The 24246-nt window shown below is 39.8% G+C and overlaps 1 protein-coding gene across 7 annotated transcripts in view; it reads right to left on the bottom strand.

The window, feature by feature from the left end:
• Positions 1 to 24246, bottom strand: part of NCOA7 (nuclear receptor coactivator 7) — a 165329-nt gene that overhangs the window by 32152 nt on the left and 108931 nt on the right. For 4 of the 7 annotated variants that reach the window (XM_045499481.1, XM_045499478.1, XM_045499477.1 and 1 more), the window contains 3 exons: positions 23184 to 23368; positions 17784 to 18829; positions 16772 to 16940 (listed from right to left, as the gene is read on the bottom strand). In XM_045499481.1, coding sequence (XP_045355437.1) covers positions 16772 to 16940; positions 17784 to 18829; positions 23184 to 23368 — 1400 coding nt within the window. The remainder of the gene's footprint in view (positions 1 to 16771; positions 16941 to 17783; positions 18830 to 23183; positions 23369 to 24246) is intronic. The other 3 variants (XM_045499482.1, XM_045499479.1, XM_045499480.1) reach the window with 1 other exon arrangement.

Genomic DNA, 24246 nt, shown 5'->3' with positions numbered 1-24246 from the left:
GCCCTTTACACTGGGTGAAGCATTTTGGACTTACCATAGAAAACAGGATCTAGAAAGGAGGGAAGGGGTATTCTCAAAGTATCACAGAAAAGAGGGCCAGAGTAATAAAAATTTTTAATATTAAACAGAGAAGTGAGCTTATGTTTTAAGCAATACTGATGACATAATCAGTGACCTAAAAAGATGTGATTCCCTCTCTCAAGGATGTTACATTGTACAGCAGCTCTAAGAGGCCAAGTATTACCATGCCCAACTTAAAGATCAGGAAATTGAGGCTTAGCACATTCAATAATGTGCTCAAACACACCCTCTCTGGAAATGTTCCAGCTAGTCTAAGCTAACTGCCTCTTCTTTTATGAATTCTCTACTGCAAGGAAGACAATACATTTTCGTACCTGTCCACAGTCAGATGTCGCATAGTATAGGTCAACTATTTCCTTGGCTTTGGGTTTCATTAATGAAGCTTAAGTAATATTAGTGAGGTGCCTTAGGTGGCCCTTAAGGCACATGCTGCCCTCTAGCTCTTCTTCCTCCTATACCTTCTGTCAATAGGCTCACAGCACTGCCAAGACTCTGTTCCATGCTTGGGCAACATCACAGAACAGCTGCCTCACCTCAGCCGTGCTTCTAGGAATGCTTCTCCACTGGCTGAAATGGACAAGAGAGAAGCCCTGAATAGCCTCCTTCTGGTTTCAGGGGGTAGGCTCTATCTCTGCCACCAACAAAGTCACTCCAACCTTGGGAAGCCTCAGGTAAGCTGAGATGAGAAACCTCAAAAGTATGTTCCGCAAATGGGGCATCCTAATGGAAAATGTTCATGTCCCTTCTCTCAGATATGTTCAGGGCACCAGGACACCCTAATTTCCCTCAACAACAGCCTCTCACATAAAAACTCGTTCTCTCACGTGGACATGGCCCTCATACTATGCTTCTGAAGGAAAAGCAAAAGGAATGAAGAACTAAAATGGCCTGTGCCACAAGAGAACATTAAAGTTCATTTGGAACCAATCTGATTACTTAATTCTTCGGCCTCTGGAGACCAAATGGAAGGAATCAATGTCCCTCTTTCTAGTTCTACTTCTGCTCAATTCTCTACCCTTTGTTTATTTTTTACAACTTAATGGCGGGGGGGGGGGGGGGCCAAGGAAGAGGATATGACCTCATCTTTTTTTCCTTCTATATTAGAGTGACTGTAAGTTTATTTAACCTAATTCTTGGAATGGTTCTTTTTGGCTAACTGGGTTTTCCTGGTCATTAGTTCTCAGAAATTAACCCTGACCTCTGGAGACAGGCCTCAAAGTTCTGGAAATTCCCTCCTTGTCCCTTTGCAGACCTCCCCTTCACCCACTCCTCCTCCTTTCCATTCCAGCTCTGCTTTCACCTTGACCCCCACTCTTCCTCTCTCCCCATCAGCCCCTCCTGGATTCACATACTTCAGACCAATCTTTCCATTTCATCCTCACTGGCATGACCTAGAAGTTCAGCTTTGATCCTCCTACCGCACCTGCCCTTCCAAACACCTTCTCACAGAAACAATCACCTTGCTGACTCCTCTCTTGGGACGATGGATGTTGCTGGGTTTTCTTATTTGTGCTTAATGGATTCACTACAAATCAAAGGCACCTAACCTTGGCTAAGAAAACCCTCCCTCCCTCATGGGGCTCCCTACTGACCCCTAACTCATTTCCTCTACTCTCTAAGCAGGAGCTATGCCAGACCTCTGCTTTTGCAAGCCCTCTACCTCGCTCTCCTACCTGTCTTCCTCTCTGAACAGAGGACTCTCCATTGTACCATCCCAATAATGCACTCCCCTCCACCTTCCCTCTTAGCATCTTTCTCTTCAGAAGAAGGAACTTCTCTTTTACCCATTTTAACCCTCTTGTCTGTACTTCGGCAGTCCTGATGCTTGGTGAACTTCCTCCATTACTTCCACCCTACCTCTCCATGACTTCATTTCCTTCATCTTAATCCACAAACCTACTTGCATTTCCCCATCCATCAATATAAAAGCCTCTGGATTTTGTTTCTCCCTAAAACTCCCTCCCATATGCAATCTTCCCTTCAGAGCATATTGTTAGCATTTGGGTTAGCATATCTTCCAACTTCTTTTCATTCTGGAATTCTTCTATTCTGATTTTATTAACCTTTTAGCATATGCCCTTTGTTAAACCTGCCTCAGATACTCTCTGGATGGAGGCAGAGTTTTTAACCTTGTTGACTCCCTCCCTACTTCAGTGAAGCTGATTTTCTCAAAAGTGATCCACTGTCAATCTCAACAGTCATCGTTTGTCTTGACTTCTCAAAGCCTGTTGACGGTTTTTTTTGAAACCCACTCAGGAACTTACCTGTGGTTTCTGATGAGTCACTGAACTTCCCTGGCCTTGGCTGCCTAAGGATACCTCTGGTCAAGGCAATACAATTACCAGTAATTACGTCCACACTGGCCAGTATCAGGTAGCAGTGGGCGTGGTAACATATGTGAGCAGGGAATGAGGTCAAGTGCTAGATCCTACAGAGCCAAATATTTAAGGGGGAAGCAAGAGAAGTAGTCCTGGAAGGAAGCCAGGAAGAAACGACAGGAAGGCAGATGTGATCTTATAAAATGCAAATCTGATCACTTTCACCCAGCTGTCTAAAATCCTTCCAAAGTCTCCCTGTAGGTTTAAGGACAAATTCAAACTCCTTGGGGGTGCCTGAGAGCTTCATTTTGTGCCAATCTCCAAAATGTGCTCTTTCCTCCAGCAAGAGGCTCTTGTACCTTTGCTCTAACATCCATTCTTATGCTGCTGCCTCTTTCCTTTATTATTCTTATTTTTTAAAAAAGAGTGATGACAAGGGTAAGCCTAGAGAAGAATCCTCTCAGGCTGGGATCAGAGGCCAGGGGCCATCGTTACTCTGACTGCTGAGGGAGGGGAAATGGCATTCTACTGCAGGGAACATGTGCAAAAAGACATGGCATTTAAGAGCAGGGTGATGCTAGAAGGAGGGCAAAGTGGACACAATAGAAAGAAGGGCAATGTAGTCAGGTCGCGGATGACTTCTAATTGAGGATTTTGTAATGAGGACATGGCCATGGAGATGCAGGAGACCCAGGCTCTGCCCTAGAGGACGCAGGTTAAAGGAGCAAACAAAAAATCCAAACAGTTCCAACAACACAGGGACAGAAGACAGTTGGCATCTGAGCAGGGAGGTGCAGAGCAGGAATCCCTGAGGGGTGGAATGAAAGAGCAAGAGGGAGTCTTTGTTCAATGGAATGGCCGGAAAGGAGAATGAAAAAGCCAGAGGGGCTGGGTAACTGGGTGGGTCACAGAAAGTGCTGAGCACAAGATAAACTGCTTGGATTTTACCCTGAGGCTACTGTTCTCCAAAGTGTATTAGGAGTGGCTCCAGTGACTTCAGATGGTACACAGAGGAACAGATTTTAATAGCTACAGTTTTACTTAAAGAATACTAGTAGTAAATACAGCTGGCACATTAAACTTCTGATTTCACAGATATTACTGCTCAGGAAAAGGCTAAGTAAAAACATAACTGACAAAAGTTTTCTAAAGACAACTATTAAGTAAACAGTAGGACAGATGGTATGCAGACATGGGAATATTGGTGAAGGAATGTGAGTGACTGAAGCTTGAGAAAGCATCACTGTGGACACTGTGGAGGCAACAGCCAGGGCTTTAGTAGGAAGTGGCCTGGCCAGATCTATAGTTTAGAAAGACCACTGTGGAGCCAAGTAGAGAAGGTCAGGAAAAGATGGGACTAGAAACAAAGGCTCTGTTGAGAAGGCTACATTAGTGATCCAGCCAAGAGATCAAGACCAGAGCCCAGACATGGCAGCAGACACAGGAGAAGCTTGCCCACATTCTCCTCCAGGCACAAAACCAGCGCCAACTCATCCAGCAGCAGCTAATACACCAAAACCTGGTACTCAGGCTTTGTGTAGGTTTTCTGTCTAGTTACAAATTGGAGCTTAGTTACATTTCTTCATAAACTTCAAAGATCCTTATCATCACCACAACGCTCCTTTAGGGATTCACTCCAAAGAAGCCATCATATTCAAGTTACAAATCCCCGTTTAGCAGATAAAATTGTCATCTATGAAAAAGAAATTCAAAGAAGGTAAATGATATAAGTTCTTGGAAGGCAGCAGCCTTACCTCAGAGGCAGCAAAGCATTAAGAGAAGTAATAGTAAGGGGAGTGGCATACATAACTTTAAGTGCATTGACAAGTTCATTTTTTCCCTCATAATAACCCCATGAGGTAGCCAGTATAATTATCATTTCTGTTTAACATAAGAAGAAAGAGATGCTCAAACAGATTAACTTGACCAACACCACACAGTTTGTTATGGGTAGATCTGGGATCAACCTTAGGTCAGTTCATGGTCTCAAGCAATATGCTTCACCATTTCCTTTATGGTTAGTCTCACTGTTGTTTCCTTAAAACTCCGTAACTGACAAAACTAGAGGGTTGAGGGATATAAAACATGATGAAAAATCTGAGTTGATGTATGTGGAACTTGAGAAACTTGACAGAAGACCATGGGAGAAGGGAAGGGAAAAAAGTAGTTTCAAACATAGAGGCAGGCAAACACATAAGAGACTCTTAAATACAGAGAACAAACTGAGGGTTGATGGGGGTGTGGAGGAGAGGGGGAAATGGGTGATGGGCACTGAGGAAGGCACTTGTTGAGATGAACATTGGGTGTTGTATGTAAGCGATGAGTCATGGGAATCTACCCCCAAAGCCAAGAGCACACTATATACACTGTATGTTAGCCAACTTGACAATAAATTGTATTAAAAAAAAAAAAATCTGAGTTGATGCTTGGAACAAAATATTACTATTCACACTTTAGGTATATGGGCTTTAGGTACAATTACGATGTATTTTCTTAAAATTAGCTATGGTGGGATTTTAGTTACTGTTACCTTTTTTCCCCTTATTTATTTATTTATTTATTTATTTATTTATTTATTTAAACATAGTTGTGAGGTAAAGTAAAAAAGCACACATGTCTAAGGTAAAGAAAGACCTGAACTCCCGAACTGGTTCCATTTGTTACTAGCTGGAGGCTTTGGGAAAGTTCCCTAATCTCTCTGAGCTTCTAAAATGAAGAGAAGAAAACCTAGCTCCTCATAATAGGTGTCTGAAACATTAAATGTACAAGGAAGTTCTATCTACTTTCAGACAGACCTTTTACAAAGTCCCTTCCATGTGATTATCTAAAATCTTGCTACCACATAGACCAACAAACTTGACCAAAATGACCTAGAAGCAGTTAAGGCATTCTTGTCTTATCAAGGGCCACTCACCAGTAGGAAAAGAAATACACAGCAAGATACAATCCCTCAACCACCTGATTTAAAAATTATAAGCAGGAACCATCAAACAATTTACTAGCTATGCATTAGAAACATATGTTATGGCACAGAGAATGGGAAATAAGACGACAAGGAAAGGGAAGAAGAGAGTAAGAATGTGACCCAGAGAGTAAGGAAATATACATGTAGGCAGTCCTCTCATTCACTTGTATTGTTGATTATAAATTTAAGATAGTCCAGTGCACTTCAATCTAAAACTTCCCCAGGCCCCATTCTGAATACAGCCAGGGAAGCCCAAGAACGCAAAGCACTGCGGATCACAGAGGTTGTGTACTAAGAAACTACCACCTCTGAAAACCTACCTCAATGGCCTGACCCAAGGTCCTTATATGAAAAAGGTCATTCTCCTTGCCCTGTAAGGTCCCTTTCAGATTCAATATTCTACAATTCCAAATGAAACCAATGGTTAGTACTGCCCTGGTGTAATGCTCATTCTTAAAGATCTTAGTGTATTCATAAAAAGAAAATTTATTTACAAAATACCAACTAAATATGCTTCATTGTCCTAGTTCACCAAAAATAACACGGAAGTTCTTCTGAGAATCATTGATCGGAACAATTACAGTTATAAAAAGGATCACTTAAAAATAAGAAGAAATTGGGTGCCTGGTGGCTTAGTCGTTAAGCATCTGACTTCAGCTCAGGTCATGATCTCATAGTTCATGAGTTTGAGTCCCACATCAGGTGAGCACGAACTCCACTTCGGGTGAGCCCTGCTTCTCTCTCTGTACTTTGTGGGATTCTTTCCTCCCTCCCTTGCTCCCTGCCCCACACTTCCATCCTCTCTCTCTCTCAAAAAAGAAAAAAGAAAAAATTAAAAGTTTATATTAATATCAACACTGGAGGCCTCAGGATGGTGGCCCATACCTTGGACTCAGCATCTGTACTTTTTTATTTAAAACACTGGCTAATACTTAAAAATTGGGGAAATTTGACACACATATTCAACTTCTTTTGAAAAAGATGGGAAGGCCAAGCAACCCAAGGCTCACATTCCCACACAGCAGCATTCCGCTGGAGGTACAAAGGCACACAGGTACGCAACAGCTGGTCCCTAGAGCTGGTGACTAACACTAGCCCCCCAAGCTTCCCTCCCACCATTCCTCCCCCCTGGCTCCTGCAGGCCTTTCAGCTTGCAATAATTACTTCCTACATACTTACTCCCAAACAGTGTGTGCAGCACCCATTGGCATGAACTATTCTGCAGCGGAAACAGGCCACGATCTACACTCCAAAGTGCTGGTGTTCACTCCTGCGTCAGAAAACACAGCCACCCCAGCGAAGAGCTCCTACAAAGGGGGTTATGTTTCCATGAACTTAGGTCTGGCTATACAGTCACTGATTAACTTGACACTTTTGCCAAAGCTGGTTACTGAAAATACTGAAGGGTGGCTGACTAATAGTGCTTCTAGAAGGTGATGATGAATTTCTAGAACTTTAAGTTAATAAAAGCAAAAGGTAAAGTGACCAGAAAAAGAACGGGAGGAAGCAACATCACTTCAAAACATTTGAAGGCATTAAAAGAAAAGAACATTGACATAAGTGACTAATGATTCTATAACTTACATTTGTTTAGCAGTTTTCCAGAACTTAAACTTGTGTTAAATACAAAGAGAGAAAGATAATTTCTTTACGGATAGCTTTAGAGACTTTTTTTTTTTTTTTTTTTTAGTAATAACACTTTTATCTTTAAACATCACAACAAGAATATAGAATGATACAATTGCATGTTATACCTGAAAATTATAGGGTTTGTATTCTGAAATATACCTGTTTGGGCTAAGTAGGGCCTAAGCTGCTCTAGTGAGATTATTTAACATCATAATCTTACTGGCACCGACAGTCATCAAAGATTTCAATTTAACCTTGAACCTGTTAAAAGCAAGAGGACTTTTGGTCAGAAAATTCAGCACTAACTATGGTTAAAGATTTCATACTAGAAAACTAGGTTAGTGTTTGATTCCTTTAATTCATCCTTTTTTCTCCAAGGAAAATGCTCTTGAGAGGATTTTGTTTAGTCTTCATGAGGGTCCTTAGGATTTGGAAATCTTTCTGTTGTAAATCTAGTTTAAGAGGAGAATCAATTCTCATTTTTATGATTTTACCTCTTAATGGAAAAGTAATGCATGCTTACTAAATGCACACTCAATATTTAGTGGCAAAGAAAGATACATGTAAGTAAAAGCAGTTTACATAATACCATTCACACACACATACACATCCAATTATCAGATACATACAGATATACACATACTATCATTATATTAATTCATACACAGAAAAAAGGCCAAAAGTCTACAAAAATAAAAATAAACTGTAGTTGGCTTGGTGTAACAAATTACAAGCTTTTTCCTCCTTTTTGCTTTTTTGTAGTTTTCTAAATATTATATAAAGTCTATGCATTATTTTAGTTTTAAGGAATAAGGTATTTAAATATTTTTATCTATGAGACTATAGGCTAATTTATTCATGCATCCATCCAATTAACACTTAGAAGTATGTTACATACTAGATCCTATGCTGTTTTTAGGACACGATATTAAAGACACAGTGCCAAAAGCCCCAAGTAGTCCACATCTGTAGAAGACTGTAGTTAAATGCTATGACAGAGGTGGGGGTACACTACACCTTAACTAGACAGGGAACATTTTTTAGAGGAGACATTTGAACTAAAACATGCATTTAAGGTGGGAGAGTAATGGGGCTGGGGGTGGGGAGGGGAAGCTGGATATCCCAAGCAAGCCAGCCAATAAGTCTGGTTCACATTTCCTACAATCGAAACATCATCAGTTGTCCACAGAAGAGTCAGCAAGGGAGGAAGAGATCCTAGTGATATCAAATGGATAGAATAAGCTGGAGGTAGTGCAGACCAGTGTGGGAAGATGACTGAGAAGCAAGATTATGTCCACATTCTGGCTTTGGGGACTGGGTGGGTGGTGGTATCAGTTACTGTGATGGAGAAAATAGGAAGCAGGAGTTGTAGGGAAAGTGACAGGGACAATGGTGGAAATAAGAAACCCAGTTTAGGGCACAATCTGCCTTGAATTTTTCTGATCCAGGGATGATCCAAATATTGAAAACTATTAGGTATATATGTTTTGGGGGCCCAGTAGAAAGTTCTAGACTGAAGATAGCTGGACATGATTGGTATATAAGACAGAATTAATTAGGTGCAGGCAATTGTATATATAATGAGAAACACAGAAGGTCTTTTCTTTTTTTAATATATGAGATTTATTGTCAAATTGGTTTCCAACAGAAGGTCTTTTAAGGGGTAACATTTAATGAAGAAACAAAGGAGAAAGACTGGGAAGGAATGATAGAACAAAAGAGGGTGTCAAAGAAATGGGTGATGGTCAATGGTATCAAAAGCTATAGAACATTGAAGCAAAATAAGAACACAATTATCTTCCTTTGTTTATCACAATACGTACAGAGGATGCCTAGCGATTCTAGCATTCCATTCTAAATCCAAAGCTGCAGGATGTTCAGGGAAGGACCTAGGTCTGTTTGTTTAAAGGTTTCCAGATGGCTTTATCACAAAGCCAGGTTTGGTACCCATTGATTTAAGCGATGAATTCCTTGTTAACTCTATATAGTTTCATCTCTATGACATAGAACACATTCCTTCACTGGCTTTAGTCCTCAATATTTCTGAAGTTAGAAACTTATAGGAGATTGCTCCTATAAGAGGAAAAGGTGTTAAACTTCCATTCCTTCCCCCAGTGCCTCTGTGCCTGTGGGTTATTCACCAGTCAAGTGTAGACAGAGAAAAAGATGGTTACTGCCAGTTTAAGGAGAAATCATTGTGGGGGGTACTGTTTTGAGAAACAAAGGATTTGCAAAGGTAGAGGAGAGAGAAGAACTACCCAAGTTTAGGAATACAACATTTTTTTTTTTTTTTTAATTTGAGAGAGAGAGAGATAGAGAGAGAGAGAGAGAGAGAGAGAGAGAGAAAACAAGTGAATGGGGGAGGGGCAGAGGGAGAGAAAGAGAGAATCCCAAGCAGGCTTGCTGATGCAGAGCTTGGGCCCAGAACCTTGGAATCAAGTGAACCGAAATCAAGTGTGGGACTCTCAACTGACTGAACCACCCAGCCAGCCACCCCAGGAATACAGTATTTTTAAAAGATGCTAAGCTAGAAAGGTCCTAGGCCTAGCAGGCAAAACCCATACAGTGACCAATCTCAGTAAGCCACAGATTCAGGCAAATGAAGAAAAAGTCGGGAAGGTAGGCCAGCCTATAAAAACCTTTAAAAAGCAAACAATGGGTTTTAGGGCATGTGGGTGGCTCAGTTAGTTAAGCATCTGAGTCTTGGTTTAGGCTCAGATCATGATCTCACGGTTTCATGGGTCCAAGCCCCATCTTGGGGCAGAGCCTCTCATGGAGAGCCTGCTTGGGATTCTCTGTCTCCCTCTCTCTCTGCCTGTCCCCCATTCACACTGTCTCTATCTCTCCAAAAATAAATAAATAAAGTAAAACAAACAAACAAACAAATAAAATGACATGGGGGTTTGGACTTTAATTCTGAAGACTTAGGATATTTTTTGTGGCAATGTGACAAGATCAAAATACCTTCTGAGGAGATCATTTTGACTATAAGGTAACAAAATAGATTCTCAAGGGAACTGTAATAGAGAACGGGAAACTGTAGTTTAAGTATAAGGCACTGTGTTCACAATATGATTCATGTAAAATAAGGTAACTGGATCTTGTGATACTAGCTCCAAAGGAAGGAATATTGTCGGGTTTTGTTTGTTTGGGGCCAGATAGCCACTGTAGCACATGAAAGTTCATTCTAATAATGAGCCAATACTAGAAGCAGCCTGCACCTTAACCCACTGCAAGTTATACTCTCTAACATTAGAGAAGGGACATTTTAGTCAAGCTCTTCACTTCTATTCAATGTTCTGACAAGATCACCTCAATTCAAGTAATGAGCACCTGTGAAGTATCATCCATAAAATATCAGTCACTTCCTCTCCTCGTAATTACTGAGACACATCTCCTCAGATGGAGGGCACTTCGGCAAGGTCCGAGGATATGAACAAATTTGGGGACACTACAAATTTTCATCACCTCACTAGTCAAGACAGGACTTTGAATGTTTGTGGTATTTCCCATTTGTGTTTCAGTGAATTGTCAACCTAAATAAAGGACATAATTAATGCAGTCTCAGCTGCCTGCTGCAGTGTCTGGTTATAAGAATGGGACTGAAATCAAATGGATTTGAGTATGAATCACAGATTTGATATTTGCCAGTTTGAGCAAGATGTCGAAAACCTGTTATGTCCCACTTTCCTCATTTGTAAAATGAGGAATAACCCTACATGCCTCACAAAACTCTCATGAGTTTTAAGTGAAATCACCCATGCAAAGGACCGTCCAGAGTCCCGTGCTGGGAAAGAGTCAAGGAGGGCACGGACTGAGTACACTGCCTGCCCTCACAGCCCTCTCACAACTGGGGAAAGTGAAAGCGTGCTCATGGGTGCATTATGCACTTTAATTCTGAAAGGATTACAAAACTGAGCTTTTATGAAGTGCTTGGGAACATCAGTTACTCTTTATAGAAGAAAGTATCACGCTTTCTAAAACAGAATCGACTTAACTTATACATGAGGAGTTTATTCTAAATGTGGACAGGCACAAAATACAACTATCATATAAATCGAAGTGCTTGATGACCTTAATTAGAGGCTGATTAGAAAATATGGTATTTTAGAATAATTATTAAATATGTATTTGCATATCAAGGTATAAGTAAATTTTTACTATTAAAGGAGTCACCTAAAATAAACAGCCTCAAGCCACTACTGACCTTACTTTATATCAAACGAATGTCAAATAACAAGCACCCACTCAACTTTAAAACAGTTTTAAAGCTGCATTTTCTTCCTTACCAAACTGACAGAAATAAAGAATCCTACGACTCAGATTTCCCATCATGTGGGGAAAAGGGTACTCTCATGCTGTTGGTGTATAAGTGGTCATACACTCTCATGTGCCCTAGACATAGACTTTGACTTGGTAAGAGTACCTGAAGGACTTTATGAAGATGTTTAATGTAGCACTGCTTATAATGGCAACAAAATTGGAACAACCTAATATCCAAAGCAGGAGCATGATTAAATCATCCTGGGAAGGTAATGGAGGGGTGCTAACTATATTTTTAATATAATACAGTATCTCATGTAGAAAATGTACATATTAAGTGGGAAAAAAGCAGACTGCAAAATAGATTCTGCTTCCCCAAACTTATCTGTATGTTCAAATGTTTCTAAGATTACCTTAGCACAATTGTTTTCAAGTTTAAAAAAATTTTTAAATACCCACAGGCTCTCTCCTTTTCTCCTATTAGCTTACTTATTACATGAATCACACTAACCAATTAATTCAGCTTGGGTTTAACATTTATGCATGACTTCACAAATTGTGCACAATTCCTGTTATTTGATTCCATTTCCATCGTATTTTAAAAGTTGGATTATATGAAATCAATTATTATAATACACTTCAGAGATTGAGACCATAAGTAACTGGGAAGAAAAAACAAGTTTCAATCTGAACAGGAATTATTGGTTCTTTCTAAAAAAGGAAATAATCTCTTAGTATTAAGAGAAAAAAAGACCATTATATTTTTTACCTAGAACAGTATCCAAATCTATGGAATACAATCATATCAAGTCTCTAAAAATTCTAGGAACTGTTTCAAGAGCTTTTCACAAGCTTCTCAAGGTACACTCCTGGTCTTATTTACCTAGAACTAGACCAATACCTGCCAGGTCCTATGCACTCAGTAAGTGTTTGTTCAAACAATACTTAACTGCTTAATGCTCACAAATGACCCATTTTTCAAACTAAGAAACTACGTTTCAAATGGATAAAGTATCTCATGCTCAGGCACAATATTCCTAGGGATTCTCATTCATCACTGCCTGATTGGGTGACTCATTATCTCACTGGCCAGAGCAGGGCAGCCCAACTCCATACCTCTCTAAGGGCAGGGCATGAGACTTCCTATACTTCAGACACCTTTTAGCACAGGCTTGTGCAAAGTAAAGGGGCAAAAAAATAAATGTTTGTCAATACCATCAACCTTAATGTTTGTAGTATTCTATCAATGTAGGAATTCCCTCCAGATAAATTATTTCTTTAGAAAAAAAAAGTGTTGTTGTTATAGACATGAAACAATAGATTAATAACAAAGTTAAAATTTTTTGATGAAATCTCTGCAAAAAAGAATTAGGGTTGAGTAAAGGAAACAAAGTACATGCAGATGACTAAATTACTGTGAATACAATGGCGTATAATCAAGTTTTAAGTAATCGAATCCCTAAATTATTTGGCTATTATGGTTCATAATCACTTTCAGAATGGCGTATAGGATTGGTCTGATAGTCTAACACTTGACCAGTGGTTCTCAGGGTGAGGTTATTTTGTCCTTCGGGCAATTTCTTCCCTCAGGCAATGTCAGGAGACACTTTTGGTTGTCACAGCTGGGGAAGTACTACTGGCATCTCACGGGTAGAGGCCACGGATGCTGCTAAACATCCTATAATGCAAAGCACATCCCCTTAAATAATCAAGCAGCTCCAAATGTCAGGAGGGCCAAGGTTGAGAAACACTGTAGTAGACGATTTATACAAGGTGAAACTCTCCACTGTCCTCAAGTTTAAATTAGCACCAAGAGTAAGAGTAGGAAAAGCCTGGATGCCCCAGGTTCTGGACACTGCAACTTTCCCAAGCACACTACTGTCATCTGCAGCCAATTCAAGAGAAGTAGGTGATTCTGCAAGCTGCAGTGGAGACAGGGAGGTAAGGTAAAACGTGACATGCACTTTAACCTTCAGTGAATGTGCACATGTCTCCAGTAGCAGCATTCAGGAGTGCAAGAAGAAAGTACCAGCTTTCCTGGGTCCCCAGGGGTCCTAGATCTTCTGACAATTTCTGCCAAGTTAAATAAAGTTATTATTAAAATAAAATTATTATTCGATAGTTTTGTATCTAAAATTTAGTAACAAGGATTCCAAGAAAACCCATCCCAAACAAAGATAAATACAGACTATATGTAGCTTTCCCATCCCGGCTTCCCCTGCCTCCCGCCCTCCCCATTTTCTTACTTGGTAGATTATTCATTTGGTGATGGCATTATGGAAGCCATAGAACACATTGTAATCAAAGAAGGGACTATTTTGGTAGAGTTATTTCCTAGTAATAATAACAAAAGGGGAAAAAACAAACATGTTTTAGAAGTATCAGGAACAATACAGAGGAGTGAAACGTTTGTGAAGCTACGTCAATATCAAAATTATTAACCTCCTGTGACACGGAGCTTCGAATGCTGGAGGAGTCAAAGAGACCTCCCATGAGAAAACTGCTGTTGAAACTCCAACGCGTGAAAGAGTCTATTAAATAAAAAAGCACATAGAAATGCCCAGCTTGATGTAACAAGGGAATCCAGAAGTTATCATCAGAGAGAGGGAAGCACTGCATGCCATGTCTTAGCTCCTTAAGGACTCTGATGATCCTGAAGTCTAAAACAAACATGGCTTTTTCTTACTTCTTTTTTTTTTTTTTCAACGTTTATTTATTTTTGGGACAGAGAGAGACAGAGCATGAACGGGGGAGGGGCAGAGAGAGAGGGAGACACAGAATCAGAAACAGGCTCCAGGCTCTGAGCCATCAGCCCAGAGCCCGACGCGGGGCTCGAACTCACGGACCGCGAGATCGTGACCTGGCTGAAGTCGGATGCTTAACCGACTGCGCCACCCAGGCGCCCCGGCTTTTTCTTATTTCTTATGTGTACTGGAGTTCTAGGTGGGTATTAACTATAGAACTGCTCTGTCTTTCCTAGACTTAAACTAAAATGTGGCTTCCTATAGGGTAGGTAGATAGGGAAACACATAAAAGAACAATTAAAACAAAAATTTCCTAACATCTATACAAAGAAATCCATCATTAACACAGTGAGATATAACGCCTCCCAGAAAATGTTTGGTTAATGAATAATTAGTTCAAGAAAGAACATTAAGTGTATCAGGTTAGCCAAAGACAAGTAAGTCACAGACACTATAAAATACAACATAATGGAATTTAAGAAGGACCCTACTCTAAAAAGCCCACAAAACCCACCTGTGTAAGAGGTCAAAGTATTTCAGCATTACAGATTTCTTCTGGATTAAAAAAATGACAGTAATATAAGAACTACATGTGTGGGCCTGCTATACTTATTCTAGAAGAGTCCTTGGTACAGTTTCATTAAAGATAAAATAGGAAAAACATCCAAATTTCCTTATGTTAGAAACAGTACATTTTCAAAGAAAAAGTGATATGTATAATTGGCAATTTTTCTGGTAGACCCTGAAGGTCCACAGCACCAAAAATGTGGCTGCAAGCTTCAGTGCCTTGCTTTCCTCATCTATACAATCAGGAGTTGGCCTAAATCTCTAAGGTACAGTCAAGTGTGAAATTTGATTTTAGAACTTTAATTTTAACAGGGCTTTAGAAATTACATTGCTTCTATTGAAACATTAAAAAAAATTTAACGTTTATTTATTTTTCAGACAGAGAGAGACAGAGTGCAAGCTGGGGAGAGGCAGAGAGAGAGGAAGACAGAATCTGAAGCAGGCTCCAGGCTCCACGCTGTCAACACAGAGTCCAACGTGGGGCTTGAACCCACAAACCGTGAGATCATGACCTGAGCCTAAGTCGGACGCTTAACTGACTGAGCCACCCAGGCGCCCCTGATGAAACATTTTTTTAATAATTTTTTTTAATGTTTATTCACTTTTGAGAGAGAGAGAGCGTGAGTGGGAGAGGGGCAGAGAGACAGGGAGATGCAGAATCCGAAGCAGGCTCCAGGCTCTGAGCTGTCAGCACAGAGCTCAATGTGGGGCTCAAACCCACGAACCATGAGATCATGACCTGAGCCCAAGTCAGACACTTAACCGACTGAACCACCCAGGTGCCCTGAAACATTTTTAAATAATAAAAGACGATAATTTTCATCTCCCTAACATTCTGAAAGTTTCAGTGAAACACTCTACGGGGTGCAAGCATAGGTAGAAAAGTATAATACATAAACATAAAAATTACGTTGAATGTCCGTGTTAACATGGGTTTGTGTCTAAGACAAGAAACAGATATTGGCAAATTCATTAATTAAAATCCTATTAACTATTTTTCATGTTAAACTATAATTTATTAAAACAGGACAACTCCCTCGATGAGAATTATTCTGGATACTGATCAACCAGAAGGTGTGCCCTTGCTTGGAATTTTATTTTCCTTTATTAACAATTCATGCTTAAGGAAGCTTAAGGCAGGTGTGTTAGCCAAGAGGTCTGCCCAGGTGATAATGTTAATGACTAGGTAGGAACAGGAAAAATGTGTGAGTTTTACAATTTTATTTTATTTTATTTTTAAAAAATTTTTTTAATGTTTGTTTATTTTTGAGAGAGAGAGAGAGAGAGAGAGAGAGCAGGGGATGGGCAGAGAGAGAGGGAGACACAGAATCCAAAGCAGGCTCTAGGCTCTGAGCTGTCAGCACAGAGCCGAACATGGGGCTCGAACTCACAGACTGTGAGATCATGACCTGAGCCGAAGTCAGGTGCTTAACCAACCGCCTGAGCACCTAGGTGCCCCGAGTTTTACCATTTTAAAAAACTGACTGGAAAACCTTTGTAAAGACATTTTTATTCTACCACATATACAAAAGGAAAACAATTTTTTCCAAAGATAGTATCTCCTAATTATTTTTATTATAAAGATGTCCTTAGTGATGGACTGCCAAAAAATTTCAATGCCACTATCCCTGTTGGCCTAGACTGTCACATAACCGGTAAAATATCTCCTTTAGCAATTTAAAAATACAAATCTCTCTAGAGGTGTACAGTCAGCTCCTTGAACCCACCCAAGGGACCTCACATCACACTTCTCATGCTGCTGTGTCACAAATACTCTCTCCTTAAGGCCAGAGCAAGCTTTAGTTCCCTAGAATAATAAGCACTTTAAGAACTACAACCATGCCTCTCTACTGTCCTTAGGTTTAGATCTGCTCCACAGTATCCTTGTATTCTTAACAGAATTGCACTTCTAATTAGCAGCACTCGAGAATACCTAAATCTTCCTTCATTTAAAATTCAACTGGGTAGAAAGTTATAAAAGTGTTTCAGCACACAGTACTTATGATGACCTCAAATTTGCTGAATTGAAACCACTCACTAGCAGAAAACTATTCAAAAAATATCCTTCTAGAAATTCTAACATATACAATTAGGAGAAATCTCTTATTCAAGAATAAGGTTAATTACTTTAAGATTAAAAAAAAAAAATCAAGACGCAGTTAGAATCTAATGGACCAACATTTTCCATTTGAGCCCACACTTACCTCTCCCGAGGAACAGCGAACCAGTACTCTGGCTGCTTTCTTCGTTTGCCATACTGCTGGACCATAGCTGCAGTGTGAGTGGCAAAGGATTTTCTCATTGGTTTTCCTACTTTAATGCACAGAAACATGGGTGGGGTCTTGCTTTTCTCTTCTTTTGAAGGAAGTATATCTGAATCACATATGAAAAAAAACTTCCTCAATACTGACAGTATTAGTGAAAGTCAAACCCTTCAAATTACAAAGAAGAGTGCCTGATCCCCTCTTAGTGATAGAAAATCAAAACATAGGGAAAAAAACCCCACTAAATTAGAACTAATCACATTTTTCAGACCTTCTTTAACACAAAAGGAAAAAGCATTGGATGTTTCAGGTTGGTCTATATCATATAAGATGCTACCTACTGGGAATATGCATAGAAACCAACACAACATGACAATTCACAAGAATATATAGCCATGAAGGGTACTGAGGACCCACTTACACCAGAAGGCAATTTAGTTTAGAATTGAAACATCTTCAAAAACACTTCAAACCCCTGGGTCACCTGGGTGGCTGTCGGCTAAGCGTCCAACTCTTGATTTCGGCTCAGCTGGCAGTTTGAGAATTTGAGGCCCGCATTGGGCTCTCCACCGACAGTGTCGAACCTGCTTGGGATTCTCCCTCTCGCTCTGCCCTTCCCCCCGACAAAAATAAATAAATAAACTTAAAAATTTATAAAAAAAATTCAAACCCTTTATATTTGGAAATTCAGGGTAAAAAGGAAAGTTACTTGAATTTTTTTTTTTTTTTTAAGCGAACTACTTTTGAACTAGAAATCTAGGTCACAGTTCAAGGTCCAAAATAGATACTATTATACTGATGCTAAGTTTTTTCTCAATTAATGTATAAGTACAGATAAGCTCTATCCAGAAAAAGTTCTCAAATAATTATTCTAATTTTGCTTGCATTTGCAAGTTTCAGAAAGCCAACTATACAACAGAATATAAAGACACTTTAAACAAAAATGACTTACCTTCAATGGGTACCTGAATTCTCTTTAACAGCCACAACTGAATTTCAGACTTATTATCCATTTGGGCGCCTTGGCAGCTGTTGTCCAGAGTAGATTCTGAAGAGATGCCTAGAGACTCTTTATTCATATTTTCTTCTGTGGAAGACGCCAGTTGCAGTGGGAGGGACACTCTCTCTTTCATCCAGGTTTTATCTGGCTCCTTACTGTCCTCAGTTGGGGGACCACCTACCTGGGGAAGAGAACTACTAAGGGTGATATCTATTCCCACTGGCTCAATACTTTTGCCATCACTTAATTCTGCCTTCTGCAAGTTTTCAGAGAACTGCGACCCTTCTTTGTTCTTATTAAGGTAATATTCAATGAGTTTAACTTTATCTAGATCTTCATGTATGTTCAGTGTGTTTTCCACCTGGCTTTCTGGGGAACCAGACTGCTTGTCCACCTCTGGCATTATATCTTGCTTCTCACAGGTTTCTAAATCTAGGGCCCCCTTCAGCTCAGCATCACTATCTGTTCCGGAAAAGCTCAGGGCTGACTGCACCTGCATTTTTGTAGTAGAACTGATTATCTGTGACTTAGCCTTCCTTAGCTCTTCTGGATCAAGAGTAAGGCACTCCTTTGAGGTGTCTCTTTTGTCCATTCCACTATTAGTTTGAGAAGAAAGTTCTTCCAAGTCAACAAAGTCATCATCTTCCCCTAAAAGGGAATTTTCTTTGGCTATAGATTCAAATGCAGCACAAGTGTCAGAAGGTTCCTTGCTGACCCTAGTCATTGTGGGAGATCCACTGGTTGCCTCTGTGGAAGATTCCAGGGTCTTTAGTTTTCCTGACACAGAGCTATCTGAGGGTTTTATGTGTGTGTATTCTGTTGACTTCTCCAGAGGTCTTGTTGATTTGGAATCTGAAGTGATGGTTCTCTCTCCATTCTGCTGCCGTTTTTCCTTGTTGAGAGATTTGAACTTACTGAATGGGTTGATATCTTTTTCTGAAGCCAGGTCTTCCCATTCTCCAGGCCTGTACAGAGGACAAAGATCCTGAGGTAGGTCACTGTCGGGGGAAAAATGGTGGGTGCACATGGAATGTTAAAAACAAAACCAAAAACAAAATGGAGGAAAGGCAAAAACTAAAACATAAATATACCACAACTTAAATTTATGTGTAAATGATTTCAGAATAAGGAAATGAAATCAAGAAATTGACTTCAAAATGAAACAAATAAACTATAAGAAGGGGTAAAACAAAGGACCATGAGAGTCGCATATCCTACTAGAAGGACATGAATGATTTTTGAGGTCATTTATGAACATGGAGATGTCACCCACCAGATTTTTAACGATGAAATAATATTTCTGATATTCGTGAAGGAAAGGACAAAGGAAATGTTTTAGTACTATGACTTAAAGTCCCTAACTATGCAAAGCTTTTCCTTTTTATAAGATAGCATATAAACCCACTACATTAATTCTTAATGGTTCATTGACTGAGTAGCTACTCATTTAACTGTTGTAGAAATTACCAGCCCCAAACCCTAATTCTGAGTTTCATGACAAAGGATCTGATGTTTCCAATAACAGACATCCTTCTCTTCCTGAGGGAGATGCAAGAAGCTTATAGCACCTGCTCCATTTTACACTTTAAAAATTTATAGAAAAGTAAACCAAATAAGCTCTTACTTATAATACTAAGTTTAAAATTCTTAATTTCTTTACTCATAACAATATCATTTTACTTTATGGTGATGGACACTGGTTTATCATCCGAAACATACTGTCCCTTAACAACAGATGCTTTTCTACCCAGGTTTGAATGACACAAAAATACTGATTAAATATGTTCTCCAAAGTTGAAAATAAATGGTCAAGAAACATAATTTTTAAGCTATGACTGGAAAAATTTTGAGTAACCTGTATTTTCACTTACCTTAGTATTAACACTGGGTTAAAACACAGATATATAAAACCCTCCTAAAAAATAACATTGTTAGATTTCAGAAATCATTTCTAAAAAGGCTAGATCATATTTAGGTAATACTTTATTTTTTTAAATTTATTGTCAAATTGGCTAACATACAGTGCATACAGTGTGCTCTTGGTTTTGGGGGTAGATCCCCATGATTCATCAATACTCTATCTATTTTTCTGGCTTTGAAATAATTATGGCCATAAACCAACAGAGTACCAGGAAGTTCTCAATTTATAAGACTATCTCCCCAAAGTTATTTCATAAATCACACACATGGAACATCCATGCTTTTTCCAATACAAATAAAAGCCTCCATAATTGTTAGGCTTTCATAAATGCTTTAAAAAAACTTCTTTAATTCATAATTCATTTCAATTCAATAAGCATTCATTGAGCCGCTAAATGCCATATGCTAAAGGACGATTTTGACAATGTCTTTGTTCTGCAGGAACCTGCATGCACAAAAATGTTCTGCCCAACACTAGCATCCCGGGAGACATTAAAGATGCTTCCGTCCTAGAGTCAGATAAGTAGTGTAACGTGTCATAATTTCCATTTTAGGACCCCAAATTTAATTTGGCATATTAGAGGTCATAAGAAGTCTTGCAACAAAGAAACCCAGTTCTTCACATACTTGGTTAATAAGCAAAACTTTCTTCCATGAACACCCAAGACCCTTTATCATCTCTTCCTGATCTAGCTTGACCCCTATGAATAGATGTGACTACATTCTGCTCAGCCTCTTACTTTCCCTTGTCTACCCCTCCCTTCTTGTTCATCTACCTAATCCAAGTGGGGATTAACTTGTTTTTTTGGCACCGTAGCTGCCAAGCACTGCTGGGGCAAAGTACACAGTGGTGTCAACTGTCTCTACTGTTAATGTTTTCCAGACTCAGCCAGACACCTAATGTTGATCAATAATCCCTTCAGTTGTTCCCTTCCTATTCTCTGCGGCTACAAAATGTCCTACATAAAAAATACAAAGCCTGAAGTAGAGGGTGGGGAGATTTCACTCACACTCACACACACACACACTTTTAAAAACTATTTGCAGGGGTGCCTGGGTGGCGCAGTCGGTTAAGCGTCCGACTTCAGCCAGGTCACGATCTCGCGGTCCGTGAGTTCGAGCCCCGCGTCCGGCTCTGGGCTGATGGCTCAGAGCCTGGAGCCTGTTTCCCATTCTGTGTCTCCCTCTCTCTCTGCCCCTCCACCGTTCATGCTCTGTCTCTCTCTGTCCCAAAAATAGATAGACGTTGAAAAAAAAAAAAAAACTATTTGCACATTGCAGTTACAGAATTTATACATGCTTTATCACACAATTTTTGGTAATAATGACATTTTAAGATATTTCTAACTTTTAAACGATTGATGGAGTTCTGAAGTCGATACAAATTTTATATCACACCAATTTCACTCACACATTCTATTTTGCCCATTGGTGCACATATTGTTCACTACACTGAAAAGTCTTCACATACTTGCGTTCAAGGTGAGAATCAGTGAATAATACTGAAAGAAACTGAACATAGTAGGAGCCAATTCTTAATTCTTCTCTTTCCCTCCAGCTATAGCATTAACTTCGTATCCCAGATCATTAAAAATCTCACAATGAGAGAAATCTTTCTGTAAAGACATACCTTCCTTTCCTAATATTAAAAAGAACACTTAACATCCTAAGCTGAAGATGTACAATAGTATTATCCCATTAGAAACCATCATTGGGCAAGAAATGCCCCCATTTGCCTGGTCATTGACTTCTAAACTTAACTATTTCTTTACTTATCTTCTTTCTTCTTGTCACAGAGAACCTAATGTTCATTCCTTATTTCTAAAACTAGCTCCTCATGTCCTCCTCTCTGCCTCCTTCTAAGATCCCAAGGTAGTGGGACACTCCCTCACGAGGGTTTTCATGGAATGCCATGTGCAGTTCTATACGGTGCCATTTCGTTACCACATTTCTCCACCTGTCTTTTGCACCCAGTAGACTATAAGCTCCTCAAGGGTGGAGGCCATGACCCACCCATCTTCACATCCTTGTCACACAAGAGGCATGCACTAAGATGAACTAGAAGCCTCAACTGCATGGACAAGATTCCCCAGAACAATGAACAGAGTTTCAGATATGAATTAAAGGTTCATATAACAGCTATACTTAAAAGGTATCAGGCTATTTTCTAAGAGTTTTAGTATATCAATACATTGAGTTCTTAAAACAGACTTATAAGCTGAAGAACACTCTTCATTCCATGTAACAGATAAGAAAACTGAGGCTTGGGACTGAGCAACTCATGCAGGTCATGGGGCTGTCAGTGGCTGAACCAGGACAACCCAGGCGGTGTGGCTCCAGAATTAATTCATCACGCAGAACTGCCTGGCCTGCAACACTGCCTCCTACTTCTCACTTGGATACTTTGGGCAGAATTTAGAAACTACCTCAGTGCCCATGCTCTGCGCTGGCTTCAGTGGCTTGGAGCTGAGTAAGGGCCAAGTGGGTCTGATGCCAAGGACTCTAAGAGTCCAGGGAGACCTGCTGGTATAAATTCCTAAGGACGATGTGTGTGGGTTAGTTCTCTAGCTGCTTGCCCTTCTTTTCATAAGTCCCAAGGGCTAGTTTCTCTTTGCACAATTAGGACCCACCGCTTTCCCTCTACCTTCCTATCATGGAGGTTTCTGAAGAATTTTACTACTAGGAGATCTAGAGAAACAGAAACATTGACAAAGTGACAGTAGGAATCATATTATCCCTTAAATGAATTGATACCCTGAGCTTTCTTAACCCTCTTTCTCTTTCTTCATGGGAAACTTCCTTTTCTCTCTTTTACAAAACAAAAACAAAACAAAAAAACCCTCAGTTTTATAAGGCAAAAATAATCAAGACTAAGATAATATTCATCTACGTTTCAGAAACAAACAGATCAGTATTGCTCCTTCTTCATACCACTTAGGGTGGTCCGGCTACGGCCGCAGCGGCCTCAGCACTCTCCACTCAGAGCTCTCTCTGCAGGATTTAGGGAACACCTGAGTTAGGAAGCCTGCCTACTCTAGAATTTGAATGAGAACAAAATTCAACTAAACTAAAGAAAAATACTATTCTCTTACTGGGAACCAGACGAAAATTCTTTCGGAGAAACTATTTCTTATTTCATTGATTCATTAAGAACATGCACTGCTTTTCAGAAAAATAAGCCAAGAAATGCCATTTTTATGTGTTGGCTTTTTTGCTTTTCTCCTTTCGTTTTTATATGTGCAGCTTTTCCCTTTATCTCCATTCCCTCTCCTTTCTCTATTCTTTAAAAAATTTACTGCACAAATCTTCCACCTTCAAATTCACCTCTATACAATCTCCCACTGCTGCCAACTCCCTCACTTTTTAATTGCATTTAATTCTCCAAACACCGGAATTCTGTTTGTTTTTGGTAAACAAAGAAATATCTCTTACGATGGCAAGGCATCTTTGATCTTCATGTGGGAAATGTCATTGTAGAGGGCAATGGAAACCACCTCTTCCATGGGGCAAATGAGGCCATACTCCTCACAACCATTTTCAATGACCAGGGGATCAGACTTGTGAGGGTCAAACATGATGTTGTTTGGAGTAACAATCATGACGCCTCCGACCACACCCTACAGGAGAAAGGGACAGGACAGAATCACCACGGGCAGAAATCCAACCACAGCAGCTTTAATGGACTCATGTTAACATTCTGTTGACTCTGGCGTACCATGGTATCACACCCCCTTTAAGAGCAGGAGAACAACAGGCTGAAGAAATGCAAAGTTGGGTACTATGTGGCGAGGCAGAGAAAACAGAGCTGCTTCACTAAAGCAGTCAACCGAGCCTGGTTCTGGAACAGCTGCTGCCCTAGTACCATTGTGGTGGGATCTTGGGCTGCACATCTATGCCTCGCGCTCTCCAGTCCCCTGTAAAATGGGAGGGCTGTCCCAAGTGCATTCCCAATTGAGAACTGGGTGTTTTACAATCTACTCAGCACATGTTCACTATGTGTCCAACCAGTATATGGTACCGTACATGGTACACGGCATCTGTCTCAGAGCCATGGTGCAAATTAGAGTCCTCGTATTTTTCTCTCAAATGTTTAGAAAGATCACATTCTATTTGTGCCAGCAAAATTCGACACAAATAGGAATATGAAATATTTTGCAGCCAGAGATGAATATAGCTAAACTATGGAGGCTAATAGTAAACAAACAGTAATTTGGTGGGAACTTTTGTCCGTACCTTGGTCAGTTTACTGTTTTATAGATGGCAACAGGGATATTATCCACCAGAGACAGCAGGACACAGAGGACTCCCCATAGGTAGGTTATTTACCTTGGTCCTCTTCGTGAGTTAACTGATCATCTTTGTGAAACATTTTGCATTTCAGGCATTACTTATTCTTGGTTGCAAAAGTTAAAATGCCTATCAATAGTGTATTTTCCTACCATTTAGAACCTGGCATGAAGTCTCTACTCTGCACACAGGAATTGACTTTACATCA

The sequence above is a fragment of the Leopardus geoffroyi genome, chromosome B2 (assembly GCF_018350155.1).
Source record: "Leopardus geoffroyi isolate Oge1 chromosome B2, O.geoffroyi_Oge1_pat1.0, whole genome shotgun sequence".
NCBI classification, from domain to species: domain Eukaryota; kingdom Metazoa; phylum Chordata; class Mammalia; order Carnivora; family Felidae; genus Leopardus; species Leopardus geoffroyi.
The sequence above is the reverse complement of the archived record's forward strand: the minus strand, read 5'-3'. Positions and strand labels throughout refer to the sequence as shown.